This window comes from Chelonoidis abingdonii, chromosome 4 (genome assembly GCF_003597395.2).
Source record: "Chelonoidis abingdonii isolate Lonesome George chromosome 4, CheloAbing_2.0, whole genome shotgun sequence".
Lineage (NCBI taxonomy): Eukaryota > Metazoa > Chordata > Testudines > Testudinidae > Chelonoidis > Chelonoidis abingdonii.
In genome coordinates this window covers 89,800,671-89,822,034 of record NC_133772.1, presented here as the reverse complement: position 1 = coordinate 89,822,034, position 21,364 = coordinate 89,800,671, and the positions used below count along the sequence as shown (strand labels likewise).

The following is a 21,364-nucleotide window of genomic DNA, read 5'->3' as shown; positions in this document are numbered from 1 at the left end:
CGTCCACAAGGAAACTAAGGAAACAGATAACCAGAGCAGAACGTCTACCCAGCAGCCTCATACTGCAGAGCAACCCAAGAAAGCAAACCAAGCAGGATCTCCACTGGCGATCACATACAGCTTCCAGCTAAAACCCCTGCAACACGATCATCAAGGATCTACAACCCATCCCTGGACAATGATCCCATACTTTCAACAGGCGCTTGGTGGCCAGGCCAATCCTTGCCCACAAGACAACCTGCAACCTGAAACGGTATCCCAGCGACGCAACTGCAGCACCACACATAGTAACTCCAGCTTCAGGAAACAATCATGCAACAAACCTCGATGCCAACTCTGCCCACAAATCTACCAGCGACACAGGATCACCAATCACAGGCAACTAACCAGATAGCCAACTCAATCACCGGTTTATGTACGGCTGCACGTCCACAATCGTAATATAACGCGCCATCGAATATGCCACAATGCCTCTGCTATGTACGTCGGCCCAACACTGACAGTCTCTATGGAAAAGGGATATATGGACAAAAATCAGATCAACTTAGGGAATGGCAATATCCAAAAAAACCTTTTGGGGCATTCAACCTCAGCCTGGCCACACTACTAGCAGACCTATAGGCTTGGCCACCTGGCAGAAAAATACTTCAGGACCAGACTTCAATGTAGAAACTGCTGAGCTTCAGTTCACTTGCAATTTGAACACCATCAGCTCCGGATCTCGAAACACAAGAACTGTAATGTTGGCAACTACAGACCGAGTTTCTCCTCTCTCTGGTTTTTGCACCACTCATCAGCTGTAGACAGGGCAACTCATCCTCCCTCGATTGAACTAACCTCGTTTCTCTAGCTGGCTTTGCAGATATATACCTTCCCCTGGAAATTTCCACTGACATGCATGCTGACGAAGTGGGTAATTCACCACGAAAGCCTCCATGCTCCAAAATGTCTTTAGTCTATAGACGTGCCAAGCGATTCCTCTGCTGGCTTTACAGATGCAGAACTCCACACGGCTACCCCCTCTGATAGTTCTAATGTTTCTGACCTTTTAAACCATCATGCAGAACAGACCAGAGAGTCATCACTAGTGCTAGGAAACGTGGAGCACCTTATCTGAATATTGTGTTGTTTTGTCTGTATTGTAGCTCTCATTGGCGATCACGTCGAGTCGTGGGAATTGTGATGCCGCTGGGACACGACACACACTAAAAGTTTCTTCGAAATATTTATTGGTTGGGATTTTTTTTAAAAAATTTAAATTTCAAAGGGCTTATTATCTGTGAACGAATGGGGGATTATAGAAAGTGGTGGTGTGATGTACTTGCCACTGAATTGGACTCAAAGGTGAAATATCCGCACTATTTTCTAACCCACCTGGTAGCACAAACATTGAAGCCAAACAGAATCTCTACAAAAAAACATCAAACGTGAGAGGCTAGAATGGATGCCTTCTGTATTTAATAAAAAATGTTCAGATAAAGCATGTGTTTGAACTTGTTGCCAGGAGTTAGAAATTCACTCAGACAAACTGAATGATATTTCAGGATTCATGATGTCATGTAGTCTGTATGGGTTAGAAAGCAAGACTATCTGCGTCCATGTAAGTGCACTGCTGTCAAGTATAAGCAGTTTCTATTTTCCGATAACTTGAGTTGAAGCAATTATTTTACTAATACATGCACAAATCACAGTACCCTTCTAGCTTCCCACAAGCCCTGCTTTGGGAAGCTGTTTCCAGGACACTGTTAACTGTGGACCTCAGCAAACGTAATGCACTGCCTCCAACCGGGTTGGCAGACTGGAGTGTAGAACACAGACTGAACTGGGTAGCGAAACTAGAGTGAGTAAGAAATGTGGCCATCCAGCGAACAGATTAAACTTTGCTAGCACAATTTTTATTCTTTAAATGTAAAAAGAACAGGAGTAGCTTGTGCACCTTAGAGGATCCTACAGTTTATGACCATCGCTTTTCGGGCTACAGCCCTTCTGTGGATGCACAGACTAGAACAACTAGTAAGGGAAATTGTATAATGTACAGAGACAGAAGAAGGTAGAAGGTAGCCATCACCAACCTGTAGAGGCTAATTAATTCAAGATAAGCCATTACAGCAGGAGAGAGAGAGAACTTTGTAGTACCTTTTGAAATGATGCACGAATCTAGCACCCAGAGGCTAGAGAAGTTCCAAGGCTGACAGAAGGATTCAGATGAGAGCAGATTAGAACTTCAGTGAGTTCCTGCTCCTGCTCTGTGTTTGTAGCGATGCAGTCATATAATTTGACCTTTAGTTTACTTGCATACTGGCTATCCCTGTTCTGGTTAAAACCAACCTAAAATTGGGTAAGTCTTTAATGAAAACTAGACAGTGTGACATAGATTGCATGGGCGGGGGATGTAAGCTTCTGTGAAATTGCCGCCTTCTGGCCAGTGTAAGAATGGATAGCTGTCTTGTTCCTTGATTACTGGTCAAGTCGATGTTTGGTGTGGGTGGAAGGGTGTGGCAATGTTCATATATTTTCATGGTTAACTTTCAGAGTTATTTTAAAAATCCTGCTTGTGACTGGCAGTCGGTGATTACATCCTGGTTATAAGCGTCAGGAACTATTGTCTGACTCCCCTGCAGGCTGCGATGGTGGTGGGATTATTAGCCTCAGCAACGGAGTTTGAGCCTCTTTGAGGGGAAAGAGAAGCTTAGAAGGAAGTGACAGAAAGTCCTGCAGAGAAAGCTTGGAACAGCCAATTCCTGGAGGTGTGGCTAAGTTGTTTGTAAGTAATGTGTGGCCAGTTGCTTAAAGGTAAGATAACAGCAAAACCAGGATCTACCGTCTTGCTGAACATTCACGGAAATGTTAATTTTTGGATTTGGCCTGTTGGTTTGAAGACCATTACGTCTTCTTGCATGTCTTTAATTTTTAGATTGGGTGCATTTTCTCAAAAGAAACAAAGGGCTGGTCTACACTGTAATGTGACAGTCAGCATAGGCTGCATGCTCTGCATGGCAACCATTCGAGAACATTAAGCTTGCGCCAAACCCATGGTGTAGGAAGTGCTACTTCTGTCAACTTAGCTATCCATCGCATTCAGGGAGGTGGATATACCTGTGCAAAGTGGGAGAACCTCCTGTTGGCATATAGGTAGTGTCTATGCGAAGCGCTACAGCGCCATTGTAGTGATTGAAGTGTGGACATACCTCAACGTCCTCTTTTCATGCAAATGTCCCTATGATAAAAACAAAAACTTTAATATTAAAAAACACTGCCAGAATGATACTACCTGATATCGCATCTACCCTCAGTTCTCCACTGTTTTCTGAAGATTTAATGGACCAAAACTGTCTCCTGGGTGTAATTCTTTAAGTTGCAGAAGGGATGACTTTGGTCCATTAAGCGCTACTTCCTCATATAGTTTGGATTCTCTTGTTTTTTTTCTGCATGCCTGAAGCTAAGATACAAAGATCCTCTGCTAATCAGTACTATTTCATGCATTCGATTTAGGGGCTTAACCTTCCTGAATTGTTAAGGAGTCACAGACCATCCTCTTTACATGAACCGGCTTCAGGGTAAATAGAGTGATCAGCGCTTAAACGGATGACTAGTCATGCTAAATAGATCCTTCGTGATTTCTTTACTCTTAACAAATCTCCTTAAAACACTTTCACTGCTGGATAACCAGGTTATCTGTACCATTCGACACTGCCCGCCACTAGCATACTGGTACACATGTTGTTGAATGCCTGTATGTTTCACACAGCAGTGTATTCTACCTGGGCAATCGGTACGAACACTTAGCCAGCACAGCAGCCTATCTTGGGGAAAACACTGTGGAAACTTCTCTAGTTCTAATGAAGGAAGCTGGTTTTTTTGTAAGCTGGTTGAACTTGGAGGTTAAAACTTCAGATAACATCGGTGGTATCTGCTATGAGGGCAGTGGAATGTAACTGAGTGTGACAGCATCAATCAGCAGGATGGCTGAAGTGTTGGAGTGTTCTGCGCCTCTAGTGGTGTCTATTCCGTTTCATAATTTATTGTTCCTGGCGGGCAATCCTGTCAGACCGAAGTGGAGGAGGCAATGGGTGGGTCGACAAGAGTTTGTTGACGACATGTCAGTGGCCTGGAGAATGTTGTGGCTACAGGCTTTTCCAGTGGCAGGCGAGGTCAGGGAGGCACGGGATTCTTACTGCTTGCTGAGGTAAGCTGAAAAGAGAACGATTGGAGGGACCATGCGCGCTGTAAAGTCTTCTTGTGTGAGCCCAATGGTGTGGACCAGTGAGGCTTGATTATGTCTGTTAAAATCTCATAAATGCAATTTGTAATTCTTGCGTTTTTTCTTTGTGATGAGCTTATGGCGAGATATGTAAGTGTAGCGCTTCATATGAAACACGCAATTCTCTTCAGCGATTTGGTACGCGTGCTCCTACTCCAATTTGTAGGCCTTATTACCTCAGGTTCCCTCCCCAGTGAAGACATTGGATGGCTGGTCATTGTGCCTAGTGCAAACTCCTGTTATAGGCAGGATATATAGCTGGATTTGGCACAAGGTGTCAGCTGTCTGAAGGCTTGTCCTTACCAGGGATTTCGGACCTCAAGTCTGTATTGCACCAACATCCTAATGGCACAGCAAGGTAGAGGGGGGAGCTATAGGGTGTGGCACGAGCTAAGTAGCAGACTGCGCAAACTGGTGAAGCTTTGAGGTGTTCCCTGATGTTTTGGGGGAGGGGGACTTCTCTTCATGCTGTGATGCAGTCCTCAAAATACCGAGAGGAGCCGCAGTGCATACCTACCGATTGTAGAGATGCCAAGCTTTTCCAAGTGGTTTCCTCTTCTACACTGGCCCTGCCTTGTGCTTTTGCCAAAAGACAGTAGGCAGCGATTATTTCAGTGTCAGAAGTCAATGTCATTGCTGTCTTTAAGACAGCAAGGAGTCAAAGTGCTGTTTTAGCCATCTCCAGCAAGTCCTATACCATTGAACTGGGTCGTCCCCATTGCAAGGCCTATGTGCAGGGGTATTCATATGGGGAAGACCAGAAATGCAGTCTTGAGGAGCTGCTGCTGAGTCTGAATTCTGTTGAATCATAGATCTATAGAAGAATAGAGTTGGAAAAGCATCAAGGCGGTCATCTAGTTCCAGTCTGCTGCTGCAAGAGCAGGCCGATACCAACTAAAGGCATCCCAGTCCTCTGAGGATTCAAAAGCAGGAGAACTGATATTTCGTAGTGCAGGATCGGTGGGAGGATGAATTCACAGTCGTTTGTTCAATCCTGAAGCTGATGGTGTCAAATGTGCAAACATGAGATGGAAGCTCAGCAGTTCTCTTTGAAGTCTGTCTGAATGTTCTTCTGCTGCAGGTAGTGCCACACTTAAGTGTCTCTATAGGTGGTGGCGAGGGAAGTTGAAGTGCTCTCCTACAGTTGTATATGCCATTCCTAATATCTATTTGTCGTCCAATATAATCTTTCCATAGAGAATGTCCAGTTTGGCCCTCGTACTAATAGCAGAAGGGCATTACACCGAGCAATGTATCGCGTTAATTACATTGTGATGTTGACAGGATGAAAGACCGGGGATTGGTGGTGGCTAGTGTTAGGTCGTATGGTGTGCTGCTGCTAGAACAGGGCCTCATCCTCCCTGATTGAACTAACCTCGTTATCTCTAGCTTGCTTGCTAGCATATATATACCTGCCCCTGGAAATTTCCACTACATGCATCTGACGAAGTGGGTATTCACCCACGAAAGCTCATGCTCCAAAATGTCTGTTAGTCTATAAGGTGCCACAGGATTCTCTGCTGCTTTTACAGATCCAGACTAACACGGCTACCCCTCTGATAGTTAATAATGTTGACCTTTTAAACTCTCATCAGACACCAGAGCAAGTACTCTAGTGCATGGAAACAGTGCAAGCCCCTTTCGGAACTATTGTTTGTTTTGTCTGTATTTGTAAGCTCTCATTGGGACACACCTAGAAAGTTTTCTTCAGAAATATTATTGGTTGGGATTTTTTTTAAAATTAAATTTCAAGGCTTAATTTCTGTAGAAACTGATGGGGGTTCTAGAAAAAGTGGTGGTTTGATGTACTTGGCCCAACTGAATTGGACTCAAAGTGTGAAAATATCAGCACTATTTTTTCTACCCACTGGTAGCACAACACTGAACAAACAGAATCTTACAAAAACTAAACGTGCAGAAGGCTAGATGGATGCCTTTCTGTATTTAATAATAAAAAGTGTTCATATAAAGCTTGTTGTGAACTGTTGACAGAGTAAAATTCACTCAGACAAACTTGAATGATATATTTCAGGATTCATGATGTCCATGTAGTCTTGTATGGGTTAGAAACAAGATATCACTGGTCCATCTAGTGCACTCTGTCACAGTATAGCAGTTTCTATTTTCCTATATTGACTTGAGCAATATATTTTACTAATACATTGCACAATCCCACAGTACCTTCTAGGCTCTCCCACAAACCCTGCTTTGGGAAGCTGTTTCAGACACTGTTGAATGTGGACCTCAGCAAAACTGTAATGCACTGCACTCCAAGGGTTGGCAGGACTGCAGTGTAGACACAGACTGAACTGGGTAGCAGAAACTAGGAGGGTAAATGTGGCCACAGCGAACAGTTAAACTTTGCTAGCACAATTTATTCTTTTAACTGTAAAAAGAACAGGAGTACTTGTGGCACCTTAGAGACTAACAAATTTATTTGACCATAAGCTTTCGTGGGCTACAGCCCACTTCATTGGATGCACAGACTAGAACATATAGTAAGAAATGTATATATGTACAGAGAACATGAAAAGGTAGAAGTAGCCATACCAACTGTAAGAGGCTAATTAATTAAGATAAGCTATTATCAGCAGGAGAGAGAGAGAACTTTTGTAGTACCTTTTGAAATGATGCAGCAATCTAGCACCAAGAGGGCTAGAGAAGTTCCCAAGGCTACAGAGAGATTCAGAATGAGAGCCAGATTAGAATTCAGGAGTTCCTGGCTCCTGCTCTTGTGTTTGTAGCATGCGTCATATAATTTAACTTTAGTTTATTTGCATACTGCTATCCTGTTGGTTAAAACAACCTAAAATTTGGGTAGAGTCTTTATAAAACTAGAACAGTGTGACAAGATTGCCACGAAATGTAACTTCTGTGAAATTCAGCCTTCTGGCAGTGTAGCAATGGGATATGTCTTGTTCCTTGTTAACTGGCAGTGATGTTTTTGTGTGGGTGGAAGGGTGTGGCACATGTTCATATATTTTCATGGATTACATTTAAGAGTTATTTTTAAAAAATCTGCTTGTGACTGGCAGTCAGGTGTTACACCCTTGTATGAAGGTCAGGAACTATTTGTCTGACTCCCCCTGGCAGGCTGACATGGTGGTGGGACTTATTAGCCTCAGCACAGGAGTTTGAGCCTCTTTGATGAGGGAAAAGAGCTAGAAGGAGTGACAGAAAATCCTGCAGAGAGAAGCCCTTGGAACAGCCAATTCTGGAGGTGTAAGGCCTAAGTTTGTTTGTAAGTAACTGTGGGCTCAGTTGCTTAAGGTAAGAATACCAGCAAAACCCAGGATCCTACCCATTTGCTGAGCTATTCTAGGAAATGCTTTATTTTTGGATTTGCCTGCTTGGTTTGAAGACCATTACGTCTTCTTGCATGTCTTTAATTTTTAGATTGTGCTATTTTCTCAAAGAAACAAAGGGCTGGTCTACACTGGTAATGTACATCAGCATAGCTGCATCTCTCAGTGGCACACCACTGAGAGACATAGCTATGCCGACCCAACCCATGGTGTAGAAAGTGCTATCTTCTGTCAACCTAGCTACCGCATCTCAGGGAGGTGGAATACCTGTGCAAATGGGAGAACCCCTCCTGTTGGCATATAGGTAGTGTCTATGCTGAAGCGCTACAGCCATTGTAGTGATTGAAGTGTGGACATACCCAACGGTCCTCTTTTCATGCAAATGTCCCTAGTCATAAAACACAAAGGAACTTTAATATTAAAAAACCCACTGCACAGAAATGATACTACCTGGATATCGCATCTACCCTCAGTTCTCCATACTGTTTTCTGAAGATTTAATGGACCAAAATTCTCCTGGGTGTAATTCTTCTAAGTTGCACGAGGGATGACTTTGGTCCATTAAGCCTACCTTGCTTCATATAGTTGGATTTCTCTTTGTTTTTTCTGATTGCCTGGAAGCTAAGGATTACACAGATTTTCCCATCTGCTAATGTACTATTTCATAGCTCATGATTTGAGGGGCTTAACCTTCCCTGAATTGTTAATGAGTCACAGACCACCTGCCTCTTTACATGAAGGCTTCAGGGGTAAAATAGAGTAGATCAGACCTTAAACTGGAGTGACTAGTCATGCTAAATTAGATCCTTCTGTGTTTTTTACTCTTAACTAAATCTCTTAAAAACACTTTCACTGCTGGATAACCAGGTTATCTGTACCATTAGAACTGCCCCACTAGCATACTGGTAAATGTTGTTGAATGCCTGTATGTTCAGCACAGCAGATGTATTTTACCTGGGCATGGGTAGAACATCTTAGCAGGCACACAGCCTATCTTTGGGGAAAACACTGGGTGGAAACTTGCTCTAGTTCTAATGAAGGAAGCTGGTTTTTGTAAGCTGGTGAATTGGAGGTTAAAACTTCAGTGCCCTATGGTGGTATCTGCTATGAGGCAGTGATGTTAACTGAGTGTGACAGCATCAGTCAGCAGGATTGGGCCTGAAGTGTTGGAGTGTCTGCGCCTCTTTATGGTGTCTATTCCGTTTCATAACTTGTATTGTTCCTGGCGGGCAATCCTGTCAGACCAAGTGAGAGGCAATGGTGTGGGTCGGACAAGAGTTTGTTACGACATGTCAGTGCCTGGAGAAATGTTGTGGCTACAGGCTTTTCCAGTTGGCGGCGAGCTCATGGCAGGGGATTTCTTACTGCTGCTGAGGTAACTGAAAAGAGAACAGATTGGAGGGACACCCCTGTAAAGTTCTTCTTGTGTGAGCCCAATGGTGTGACAGTGAGGCTTGATTACTTCTGTTTAAAAGCTCATATGCAAGAACTTCTGCCTTTTTTCTTTTGGATGAGGCTTTTGGCGAGATATGTAGAGTGTAGGCTTCATAATGAAACAGCAATATCTCTTCAGCATTTGGTACTGTGCTCCCTACTCCAATTTGTAGGCCTTATCTACCTCAGGGATTTCTCCCAGTGACAGACATGGATGGCTGGTCATGTGCTAGTGCAAACCCCTGTTATAGGCAGGATATAAGCTGTGATTTGCACAAGTGTGGTCAGCTCTGTCTGAAGGCCTTGTCTATACCAGGGATTTTCTGAACCTCAGAGTCCTGTATTGCCCAACATCCTAATGGCACAGCAGTAGAGGGGGGAGCTATAGGGTGTGGCACAGCTAAGTAGCAAGACTGCAAAACTGGTGAAGCTTTTGAGGTGTTCCCTGCATGTTTGTGGGGAGGGGGACTCTCTTCATGCTGTGATGCATCCTCAAATACTGGAGAGGAGCCGCAGTCATACCTAGCCATTGTAGAGGATGCCAACTTTCCCCAAGTGTTTCCCTCTTCTACAGCTGCCACTGCTTGTGCTTTTGCCAAAAGACAGTAGGAGCGATATATTTCCATGTCAGAAGTCAATGTCATTCCTGTCTTTAAGACAAAGGATGTCACAAGTGCTGTTTTAGCCATCTCCAGCAAGTCCCTATAGCCCTTGAACTGGGTCTCCCTCACGTTGCAGCCCTATGTGAGGGGTATTCATATGGGGAAGACAGAAATGCAGTTATGAGGAGCTGCCCTGCTGAGTCTGAATTCTTTGAATCATAGAATCATAGAAGATAGAGTTGGAAAAGACATCAGGAGGTCATCTAGTCCAGTCCTCTGCTCAAAGCAGGACCAATACCAACTAAAGCATCCCAGCCAGGGCTTTGTCAAGCCAGGCCTTAAAAACCTCCTAAGGATGGAGATTCCACCTCCTCCCTAATTAACCCATTCCAGTGCTTCATCACCCTTCAAGTGAAATAGTTTTTCTTAATATCCAACCTAGACCTCCCCACACTGCAACTTGAGATCTCCTTGTTCTGTCATCTGCCACCACTGAGCACAGCCTAGCTCCATCCTCTTTGGAACCCCCCTTCAGATAGTTGAAGGCTGCTATCAAATGCCCCCTCACTCTTCTCTGCTGCAGACTAAATAAGCCCAGTTCCCTCAAACTCTCCTTGTAAGACATGTGCCCCAGCCCCCTAATTATTTTGAAGGCATTGATGGTACAGTTCCATTCAAGAAATGAATTTACTTACCATGTGGGAGGGAGGATCATCTTGTCTCTGAGAATTGTTGTCTTTCCTGGGCAGGGGCACGTCTTTCCACTTCTGAGACCCTGAGTTTTTTCATAGGGTTGGTTCATTGCCCCATGTTATGTGATGGGGCCCTGGCAGAGATGCGTTCTCTTCTGCCCTGTGTTGAAAATGACCCATAGGGTTTTCACTGATGGAGGGTGGGGAAGGGGAGAGAATGTGTTCTGGATCATACGCAGACTTGCGTGGCATGCTAAGAGTGAGACTCCTGGCTTTTTCAGTAATTTTGGGGGAATCTCCCCTTTCCTGCTCTTCCAGAATGGTGGACCATAAGTTTTTGTGATGGAGGTTATTATACTGATTACCATGGGGAGGTGGTCACAACTGTTTGTTTCTAGCAGGGGTGGGCAAACTCCGACCTGGGGGCCACATTAGGTCCTTCAGATGTTTTAATCTGGCCCCCAAGCTCCTGCCAGGGAGCGGGGTTCAGGGCTTGCCCTGTTCTGCACGTGCTGTAGTTCTGTGCAGTTCCCAGAAATAGCAGCGTGTCCCCCCTCCAGTTCCTATGCATAGGGGCAGCTGGGAGCTCTGCACACTGCCCCCACCCCAAGCGCCGTCCCCACAGCTCCCATTGGCTGGGAACCATGGCCAATGGGAGCTGCAGAGGCAGCATGTGCAGAGGGATCAGTGCGCCGAGTGACCTGGCTGCACCTCCACGTAGGAGCCTCAGGAAGGGACATGCCGCTGCTTGAGGTAAGCACACCCTGGAGCTTGACCCCCTCCCTCACCCTGACCCCCCTTGGTCCCAGTCCAGAGCACCCTCCTGAACCCCCAACCCCTCATCCCTCGCCCCACCTCAGAGTCCTTATCCCCAGTTAGAGCCCTAGCCCGCACCCAAACCCACTGCCCCACCCCTCCCCTCCCACACCCTGAACTCCTCATTTCTGGCCCCACCCCAGAGCCCACACGCCCAACTGGAGCCCTCACCCCCTATTGCACCCAACCCCCAATTTCGTGAGCATTCATGGCCTGCCATACAATCTTCACACCCAGATGTGGCCCTTGGGCCAAAAAGTTTGCCCACCGCGGTTTCTAGAGTTCCTCCTCTGGCTGATTTCTAGACAGCCCCAGATGAAGCTATTTTTTCATTTGTCTCCAAAGCGAATGGGCTCTTGCACTGTGCTTCTTGTTTTCTGACTGGCTAATGACCTCTTGGCCCAAACTGAGGCCTCTTCTGTCCTGTCTGTGCTAGAGGCAAGAGGCTTACCACACAAAAGATAATTCCTGTCTGGGTCCATGCTGAGCTAGTCCCAGTCATTGTCCTGACATTCAGGGCCTGGCTGAAGGTTCAGGGGTAAGGGGAGGACAGAACCTGAACTGTTGATGGCAGTGCCTGGCAGGATACGATTGATGGAAAGCTATACTGAAAGTCACTGGAGAGGAGATGCCCAGCTCTTTTCTCTGAGAGCTACTCCTCTTTCCTGGCTCCCTACCTTCCTACTCAGGTCTAGACATCCTGTTTTGGTGCCCAGAATGTAGGGTCATTCTTACGTCTGGGGAGAGGGGACATAATCATGAGGCTGTCACACAGACTTTCCTAACTCACCTTTCTTTCTGTCTAGCTTGTGAGTGGTAAGAGATTCAGGGCTCACAGCCCCTGGAAAGGTGATTATTTGTGGCACTCCACAGGGGAGTGATTTGTGATTATCCCCCAACCTCCCTTTGCGTTTTCCAGCTAGCTGGGTAGGGGTGGGACAGATGTGCCAGGCTGTCATTCATTCTTCTGCCAAGGACAAGGGAATAGAGCATGTTATGATACCCACAGGCTGTTCTGTCAACTTTTTTGTTCTTGTTCTTCTAGGTGTGTTGTCGTGCTCTTCAACCCTAGGAAAAATAAACAGCACCATATTCTAAACAGCTCCAGGTGAGTGAAACTCAGAGATATACAGACAGCTGGCCTCGTATTACTTGGGAGGTGAATTTAGAGTCTTCTTTCTGGCTCTAGCAAACTATAAGAGTTGCTGGGGATAATGGTGCCCAAAGCTAGTGAGTCCTAAACTCACTGGTGTGGGACTAGTGGCTGTGGGGAGAAGTTGCCTGCTAATTTAACCCTAACTCCTCCTTAATATGAGTTACTGTGGGGAAAGTTGTAGGAATGATGACTAGGGAAAAACTCATAAATATTACATTCCCATGTGGAACTGCTGTAAGGAATGACATGGAGGATGTTTTACTTGAACTCCGTGGGACTTGCATTATTCTTTCCCTGAGGTTGTAGCCTTTGTTTAGAGCAGGACCGACTGACACCTGGTCCTCTAGTTGGCAGGTAGGGGCCAGAGGACCATAGCCCCATAGCTGTGAAACCCTTTCTGTGCCTCAGACACACTGCAAGGGGCTTGGGCTACAGGCAATCCATATGTTCAGCCTGTGGGGAAACAAAACCATTGTCAAGTTATTACATGTGTTGTGGGCCTCTTTCCAGTCACCACCACCTCCTCCTCCTCCTCCCTCCCTCCCCACCTTCGGATGATCAGATAGCAAGTGTGAAAAATTGGGATGGGGCAGGAGGTAGTAGGGTCCTATATAAGATGAATCCCCTAATATTGGGACTGTCTCGATAATATCAGGACATCTGCTCACCCTCTCCATTCTCCAGTCATGACAGACTGAACTGAAACCAGATACCAGGCACCACCTCAGTGTCCTCCTGTCTCTGTTTTAGGAAGACGATTACAGCTCTTGCTTTCTCCCCTGATGGAAAGTACCTGGTTACTGGAGAGGTAAGTGCTGAAAATTGTTTAAAACAGGTACATGTCTGCAGGCCATCCCACTGCAGGCTGGGAAGAAGAGTGGCTGCTGTAAAACGGGGAAATGGGCAAGTGGGGTGGGAGGGTGGGGGGACTTGAGTTTTTAATTAAATCCTGTATCCTTTTTAACAGGGTTTTGGCCCACAGAATATCCAAAGAGAGACCCTAACTGTGCCTCTCCACTGCCCTTATATGGGAAAATGTGGTTTTTGCTCTCACCCACTAATTCATCTTAGCATCAGCCAGCCTTGTTACTGGTTGTCTCCTTAAGCTCATATTGAAAGGGTTTTCCAAACATTCTGTCTGCCCAGATCGAGGCAGGTGAATCTCCTGGGACAGACTCCGTTTGCCAATGGCAGGGTGGAGATTAGCTGAAGATATTGGCCGCTGCTCTACCTATTAACATAGGTGAAGGAGTGAGGGATGGGAACTGGAAGTTTCTAGTGGCTGGGTTGAGTTTAGGGTTGCATCCCTTAGGATTTCAGGGAGTGAGCCAAGACTGTAACAATATAGTGGAGAGTGAAAAGTGCCTGTAGAATGGAGCTTCCAGAGTAGTGATAAAGGGACCAGTGCCCATGGGTTTGGCAGTGCATGCTTCATTACTGGCGACATGCTTTCTCCTTTCAAAGGTGCTTAAAGGGAGAACAAGGCTGGCTGTATTGTGGGGTCTGTGCTGTGTTAGAAATGCAAGGTGCATACTGTACATGTAATGAATTTGCAGTTGTTAGATGCTAGAAACACACATAAATGTCTCTCTGTTCCCTTTTGGTCATGCTCAGCTTGCTGTCATGTGTCTCTAATAACTACTTGTCATCCAACTCCAGTTATGTTGTAACTTATTGGTGAATGTGTATGTCACCAGTCTCTCTCTCTGTGCCCAGTACTTGCAGGATATGAGTAGAAGCTGGCAAAAAAAAATTCAGCTAACAATTTATTTGATGGAAAAATTCAGGGTCGGGTCAAATTCAGCTAATAGTTTCAGACCAAAAAAGGGGAAAATTCTGAAAGTCAAAACATTTTGATTCTTTGCTTCAGAATGACATTTCATTTTGAAATGTACCTAATTAAAATTATACCACAAAAGGGTGAAATGTCCTATTACGAAATGTTTCATTTCAGGTTGAATTAAATATTTTGACTTGAAATGATTCCTTCCCCCTGCCCCTGAAAATTTTTGAGGGTTTTTGTTGATTCGGTTTGGTTTAGCCATCAAACTGAAAAATCCAGTTATTTATCCAGCTCTAAATACAAGTCTGTTGCACCCTCAACTAGAGCCCTCTGGCTTAAGCTGTAGCAACTCATACTTTAAGCTCTGGATGACCCTGGTTCAATCCCCAGTGTGTTGACCAAGTTGGTGAAGTTAGCTTGTTAGGCTGTGATAGGCTTCTCCCTTTATGCATCATGCACAGAGGAGGACCTGTAAGAGACACTTACCAGCAGGTTACACCTACAGAGAAGAGCTGGCTGAAAATTATCCTTATGGGTTTGTTTTTTGACCAAAAGAATGTTTGTTTTGGTTGAAGTTTCATTTTTCAATTAAAAATTTCAAAATGAAAATTGAGATTTGTTTTGAAAAGTTTTTTTTATTTTTATTTTGGTGGAGAAAACACCATTTTCACTCTTCCCCTCCCTCACCATTAAGGGGTGCAATGGCAGAATAAAAACTTTAGTGGTTATTTTCCCACTGATACAACACACACCTTTTTGTTTAGAAACTTTTGTGCTGCAAAACTACAACAGAACTGGAAAATTCAGAATGAAATGGCAAATTTTCTTTTCATTTGAGTTGTTTTGCACCATATAATTTACCTTTTTTGACCAGTTCTACAGCCATTTCTGTGGGTTCTCTCAAAAACATTAATTTTGAGTGTTCATCTTGTCATGTAGTGCCCCCTGCTGATGGCAGCACTTACTCTTTTCTTACTACTGCTCCTGAAGTTCTGCAGTTAGTATAGACTGGTAATAGCTGACTAAAGAGCGATCAGCTTGTGAAGTCTGAATCTTGCAGGCTCAGTGTACCAGTTCTGCTTAGTGACATTAAATTGGTGCATGGCTGGATTTTCTTCAGTGAGAGCACGGAGGCTGACCCTCATCCCTCCGTATGTATTAGCTCTGGTCTGAGTATCTCAAATGCTGAGGAGATGGCGGCTTTCCATGTAGGAATAAATTGCTTGTCCCATGGGAGTTGATAGACCTCACTGGTGGTAGCATCTGTTCAATTATTTAAAGTGTATTGAATTTGTTAAAGTCTCTGGGGGCTGACGATTTAGAGGTTGGTTTCTTAAACTAGTGTAAGTGCTTTGCAAAGTAGCTGTACTGACTTTTGTACCATCTTGACTGTACCTTGAGAACAGAACTCTGTCAGTCAGAGTGAAAGCTGAGCTGAGTAAATTAAAATCTGACCACTGTGCTTTCCCAGGCCAATCACATTCTAGGTAAAGCTGCAAAGCAAGACAATTAAATGTCTTGCATTCCGTGTTTCTGAGGTTTTGATTTTCAGTCAAGCATGCCACTCCTTCAGGTGAGCAAGTAACTTGCTTTACCCTGACTGGAAAAGACACCATTTTGCCTTGTTGCCATGGAGATCTTATCTTGGAGGCTACTTTTTGACAGGCTTCCATGTGAAATCTTGAGGAAGCTGTTGAGCAGAGTTTCTCTGTTAATCATATACTTGGCAAGGATTTCGGCTGGTCTTGTAAAATAAAGGGTACTTTTAAATAACTAAATAAGTGATTTTTCAGGGAGACTAAGTGCTGGCAAAAGGTGCTGCATTGACATCGGTAGAGACTGTTTATCCACAGAACAAGTGCAGCAAGAAGGGGAGTGCATTTCACCCCCAACACTGCCCTATCTATGTGCCTCAAATGTAACATGGAGTGACTACCTTTGGAATGAGAAGATTGCTAATTTCCAAAGAAATTGCCATTGAGTGTGACCGTGTAAGTTTTTGTGTTGTGGACACCTGGCCATTGGGACCTGTATTGAGAACTCTAAAGGTCACCATGTGTTACTGGTTTCTATTACAGAGAATAGAGATGTGTGCAAAATGTTGATCCACTTTCTTGTTTTTTCGTTTTTTTTATTATTGTCCCTTTCAGTTATCTGCTGAAATCAGCAAATTCATTAAACTTCTGACTTCCGCTGTAAATGGCCATAGAATGCCTATGGGTTGAGCTGTGATCTAGTCCTGGATTGACTTCCAAGTTGGGGGTGCTTGGAAAAATGTGTGGGGATGTTGCATATCTGAATCCATCGCCGCTAGCCTTACGAGTTATGTTCACTGCTCTCTGTCTCTGAATCACCCCTTCAGAGTGGGCACATGCCAGCTGTTCGGGTGTGGGACGTGGCTGAACGGACCCAGGTGGCTGAGATCCAAGAACACAAATATGGCGTGGCCTGTGTGGCATTCTCCCCCAGCTCCAAGTACATTGTCTCAGTGGGGTACCAGCATGACATGATTGTCAACGTGTGGTCATGGAAGGTAAGTGTGCAAGAAGATCAGCTTAATGGTAGGAAAAGCCACGTTGTGAAAGGCCAAAGATGGTCTGGGGATAAATCGGGTTATAGCTCTTTCATTCTCTGCTCCTTTTGACATTCATACAATCAGACAAGAGATGGATGGAGATTGGATCATCTAGTCCATACTCAAGGAACCAGTGCAGGATTGTTCTCAAGAATATGTGATATCTTCCTGGCCAGTCAGAAAGCTGCTAGGCTTGTCATACTCTGTTTTTTCCAGATGACTGTTGAAAACTGATTCAAACTAAGATTGTGAAGTGGGAGTGGGAACTCTCCCAAACCAGGAATCTGTTTTACTTTGGTTGAGGGATCCATGTTACAAACGCTGGAGAACAATTTGCTTTTGTTGTGTTTTCAGATGAAAACATCCTAAACCGAGGCAAGGAGGGGGGGACTAGATACTCACCTAAAAAGTACCGTGAGTGCGGTTGTATGGAGGTGATTAATTATGGCTGTGACAGTGGCCATAATAGTACTTGAGGGGCAATGTTATGTTCAGGGGCGGCTCTAGACATTTCGCGGCCCCAAGCACGGCAGTATGCCGTGGGGGGCACTCTGCCAGTCGCCGGTCCCGTGGCTCCAGTGGACCTCCCGCAGGCGTCCCTGCGGAGGGTCCGCTGGTCCCATGGCTTTGGTGGACCTCCTGCAGGCGTCTCTGTGGAGGGTCCGCGGGTCCCACGGCTTTGGTGGACCTCCAGCAGGTGTGCCTGTGGACTATCTTCTGGTCCCGCGGCTCCACCAAAGCTGCAGGACCAGCGGACCCTCCGCAGGCACGCCGCCAAAGGTGGCCTGCCTGCCGCCTTCCTGGCGACTGGCAGAGCGTCCCCCGCGGCATGCTGCCCCAAGCGTGCGCTTGGCCTGGAGCCCCCCCTGCTTATGTTGGAATAAAGGCCGTGCTTTAAAGCACTGTGTGAATTTACAGCATTAGATAAATATTTGATGATGACAATGATAAACATATCTGCTAAGGGGACCTCCGTGTTAGTAATAGAACTGGACAGTCACATTCTCACAAATTTGAGTCAGCTTCCTGTACCTCTGCAGGTAACCAGTCCTCTCTGGGAGCCATCTTACATTTTTTTTTTTTTTATATCCATATCTGTTAATCTCATGTTATGCAGCTGTAGGTCAATGTTCCCTTGAAATATTGTTAACCATTCCATCCCCTTTCTCATTCTACAGTTCAGATTCTGTCTTTTCATGATCATCTCCTATATCAGCTAGTGTTTTTGTCCTGCTTCTAATCTTGTAGACAAGTAACTTAACATTAAAACATTGGTGTCCTTGTGGTCATTGAAAATCCAGTGTTCAGGCTTCAAGTTCTTCTCAGTGAGGCACACAGAAATAAAGATTTGAAGATGGATGTAATGTAGAGTAAGGCTGGGATTTAATGCTGTACCTTAACAATCAAGATTCTTATGATCTCTGCTCTCCTACTATTTATGTTACAGTAGTGCCTAGAGATTCCCCTGGACAGCAAGGTCCCATTGTGCCAGGCGCTGTACGAAAAACAGTTAGTCAGTGCCTGCAACAAAGAGCTTAGAGTCTAAATGGACAAGACAGACAGGACAGAAGAAGGGAAGTATTGTTATCCCCATTTTACAGATGGGGAACTGAGAGATTTTTCATAGATTCATAGTTTAAGGCCTGAAGGGACCACTAGATCATCTAGTCTGACCTGTCTATCACAGGCCATTAAATTTCCACCGTTACCTTTTTATTGAGCCCAATGCCTTGTTTGACTAAAGCTTAACTTGTGTTTGACTAAAGTGTATCTTCCAGAACCCTTGCCCAAAGTCACAGGGGAAATCAGTGGTGGAATCAGGAACTGATCCCAGATTTCCCAAGTCCCAGTGCAGTGCCTTAACCGTAAGACCATCATTCCTGAGGCATAGGGTCATAGGAACGGCTGCTGTGATATCCCCGTCTTCCAGTCTGGGAGACTGACCCAGATGTTTGGTCAAGCTGAAGCAACCAAGTGTTGTCTGAGGTGCTCCCTAGTTTCCAAATGGAGAAAGGCCACAGCAGTCAGCCTGATGGTGAGGACAGGGAGGGCTCTGTGTGCATTTGCTATTTAGGGGGAAGCTGTTCAAGAGGCCCTGGAGTCTGGGCCCAAGAATGCTGCTTTGTTACTGGTGGCAGAGTCTAGCCTTCTCCACTCCTCTACCCCTGTGGGAGTGCTCTGGTGCTGACCTCCAACAAGCGCTCTGGAATGAGACAGCTTCTGAGCTGAATGAGATGACTTCTGAGCTGAGGGTGGGCTCGTTTGGAGGGCTGCTAGTGGAAGGAAGGGGGAAGTGGGGTTCATGACTTTCTAGGGGAGGAATGGGAAATTGAAATGTTGATCAGAGTGAGTGTCTGGTTGACCACTGAGTACTGCAGGAAATAGATCAAGAATTTAAACCCACGAGGGAGAGAGGCAAGATCTTTGAATCCACTCTCTGCTACTAATCCTTGGAAATACCATTCCTGCACCCCCTCTTCCCTCGGTTATTTGATGTGCACGAAGGGGAGTTTCACTGCAGGTGTAGCTGCTCTGTTTCTTTTCCCTAGGGCTGGACAGAAGCAGCATGTTCTCCTGTCCTCTTGCCCTATGACTTCTCTTCCACTCCCCAGGTGGAGAGATTTATGGTATTTCCCTATGGAAAATACCTACTGCCTATCCCGAGCAGTGCCTCCCCACTTGCTGCCCTGGCGCTAAAAAAAAAAAAAAAAAAACTCCAGCCAGTATTGGCCTGCATGTGCTTTCACTGTTTAGAAAGGGAAGTATGTTTTGTCTGAGTGCCCTGTGATTATGAAATAGCCAAGGTGCAGATGACCATGTTACTATAGGCACTAGTGACCTGAGAACCATTATGTGGCTGAGATAATGTAGTAGCAGGACTGAATGTAAAAGTGTGACATCCAAACTGCCAGAGCACCATAAGTAGTGGAAGGTTTGGCAGATGATTCACCCTCCCAGCCTGTGTTCAGATAGATGCTGAATCTCTGCCTGCCTTACATAACGCCTGTAGCTGAAATGAGCCACCTTATACACAGGCTATTGAGCAAGACACCTGAGCTATTGAAACAATTGTCTTTCCAGAAAAACATTGTGGTGGCGGCCAACAAAGTGTCCAGCAAAGTGACAGCAGTGTCATTTTCAGAGGACTGCAGTTACTTCGTCACAGCTGGCAACCGACACATCAAGTTCTGGTACCTGGATGACAGCAAAACCTCCAAGGTGAGAGCTGGGGACAGGAGAAGTATAAAGAAGAAGCAGTGAGCGGGGGCCTTTGTGGCTTCTATAATGGCATAAGCTAGTTCCACAGCCTGTGGGGAACAGGAGCTTCCGGTTCAGAATTGATCTTTGATTACCTGTGTGAAGCGGCTTTAGTCTTTGACTGGCTCTCAAGATGTAACCTCCACTGTCTTGTTATCCAGTGCCCGCTGTGTCTGGCCCCCAAAACCAGATTTCCTGTATGCCAGTGCAGGTGGTTCATGGATTCTGTGCATGGCAGCCAAATCAGGTTCTGTTGTACCCTGGCACTGGTGCTATTCAAAAGCATGTCCATTTCTTCATGGCAATGGTTCTTCGCATATGTGGCTGCTATCTCTGGGCCCTCATACTGCAGGGACTTGGGGCTCTTTGATTGGATGTGTGTGACTTGAGATATTGAGGGGCATGTTTCAAAGTGTCATGTAGTGGCTTCTGTTGCTGTTGTTGGGAGGCCAAATCTCCATGTGCTAGTTTGCCTGTCTGTATTGCAAAGGTGCATCCACTCAAGGATAACCTTTCACATTTCACACCATGGATCTTCCATTGATGCTGATATGTCAATGCAAGTCAGATCTGTTTTGATCATCAGGGAAAACCAGACATCACTATCCCCAAGGTTTCTTCCTGTGATTGGCTAACTGGCCTGTGTCAGCCAATGGCAGACACATAAGTAGCTCTGTCTCATTGATTTGCTGCTATTAGTGGTCCTGATACATTTTACAAGCAGTGGAGTTGCAGCAAGTGACCCCATCACAGCCTGTTTCTTTAGATCACTCATAACTCCAGTGTGGAGTTCTCTTTCCCTAACAGGTTATTTCTTTTGGTAGGTAAATGCCACAGTCCCCTTGCTAGGGCGCTCCGGTTTGCTGGGCGAGCTGAGGAACAACTTCTTCACGGATGTGGCCTGTGGAAGGGGTAAAAAAGCAGACAGCACTTTCTGCATCACCTCCTCCGGCCTCCTCTGTGAATTCAATGAAAAGAGGCTGCTCGACAAGTGGGTGGAGCTGAGGGTGAGTTCTAGGTCTGCTCTCCATGTACATCAATGCCCACTGACCAGGAGGGAGGAAGGGGTGGGGACATCCTGAGGCCACAAGCTGCTGCTAGCAGTGAGAGCTGCGGCATGTGCCAGCAGTGAGAGCTGGAGACGTCTGCTTCTTTATGATTTTTAATGTTTTCTGTTAAAGCATGGCACAAAGCAGTGGTGTGTGCTAGGGAAACCAGAGCCTGGGGGTAGAAATGGAGTCATTTGCTTAAAGGCCAGTTGGGAAGGGATTTTATGTAGGAGATCCTCTAATTCCTGAAAAGCTTCTGCCCTCAAGGCTCAACATTGTGATGTGTCCTTGTAGCTGTGGGAAGGCTGGATGTGGCTTCCTTTGGGAACCCATGAATGTCACTCCTGAGTTGTACAGGATGGGGGAGGGGGTAGCAGCAGAGTGTGGGGGGCACTCCATCCCCTCAGGGGTTGCATAAGCTGCTTCTCCAGTG

The 21,364-nt window shown here is 45.6% G+C and overlaps 1 protein-coding gene across 5 annotated transcripts in view; it reads left to right on the top strand.

Annotated features, from left to right (window-relative positions):
• Nucleotides 1–21,364, top strand: part of MAPKBP1 (mitogen-activated protein kinase binding protein 1) — a 141,478-nt gene that overhangs the window by 73,247 nt on the left and 46,867 nt on the right. For 4 of the 5 annotated variants that reach the window (XM_032793852.2, XM_032793851.2, XM_075065453.1 and 1 more), the window contains 5 exons: nucleotides 12,156–12,218; nucleotides 13,017–13,074; nucleotides 16,412–16,582; nucleotides 19,706–19,843; nucleotides 20,707–20,889. In XM_032793852.2, coding sequence (XP_032649743.1) covers nucleotides 12,156–12,218; nucleotides 13,017–13,074; nucleotides 16,412–16,582; nucleotides 19,706–19,843; nucleotides 20,707–20,889 — 613 coding nt within the window. The remainder of the gene's footprint in view (nucleotides 1–12,155; nucleotides 12,219–13,016; nucleotides 13,075–16,411; nucleotides 16,583–19,705; nucleotides 19,844–20,706; nucleotides 20,890–21,364) is intronic. The other variant, XM_032793853.2, reaches the window with a different exon arrangement.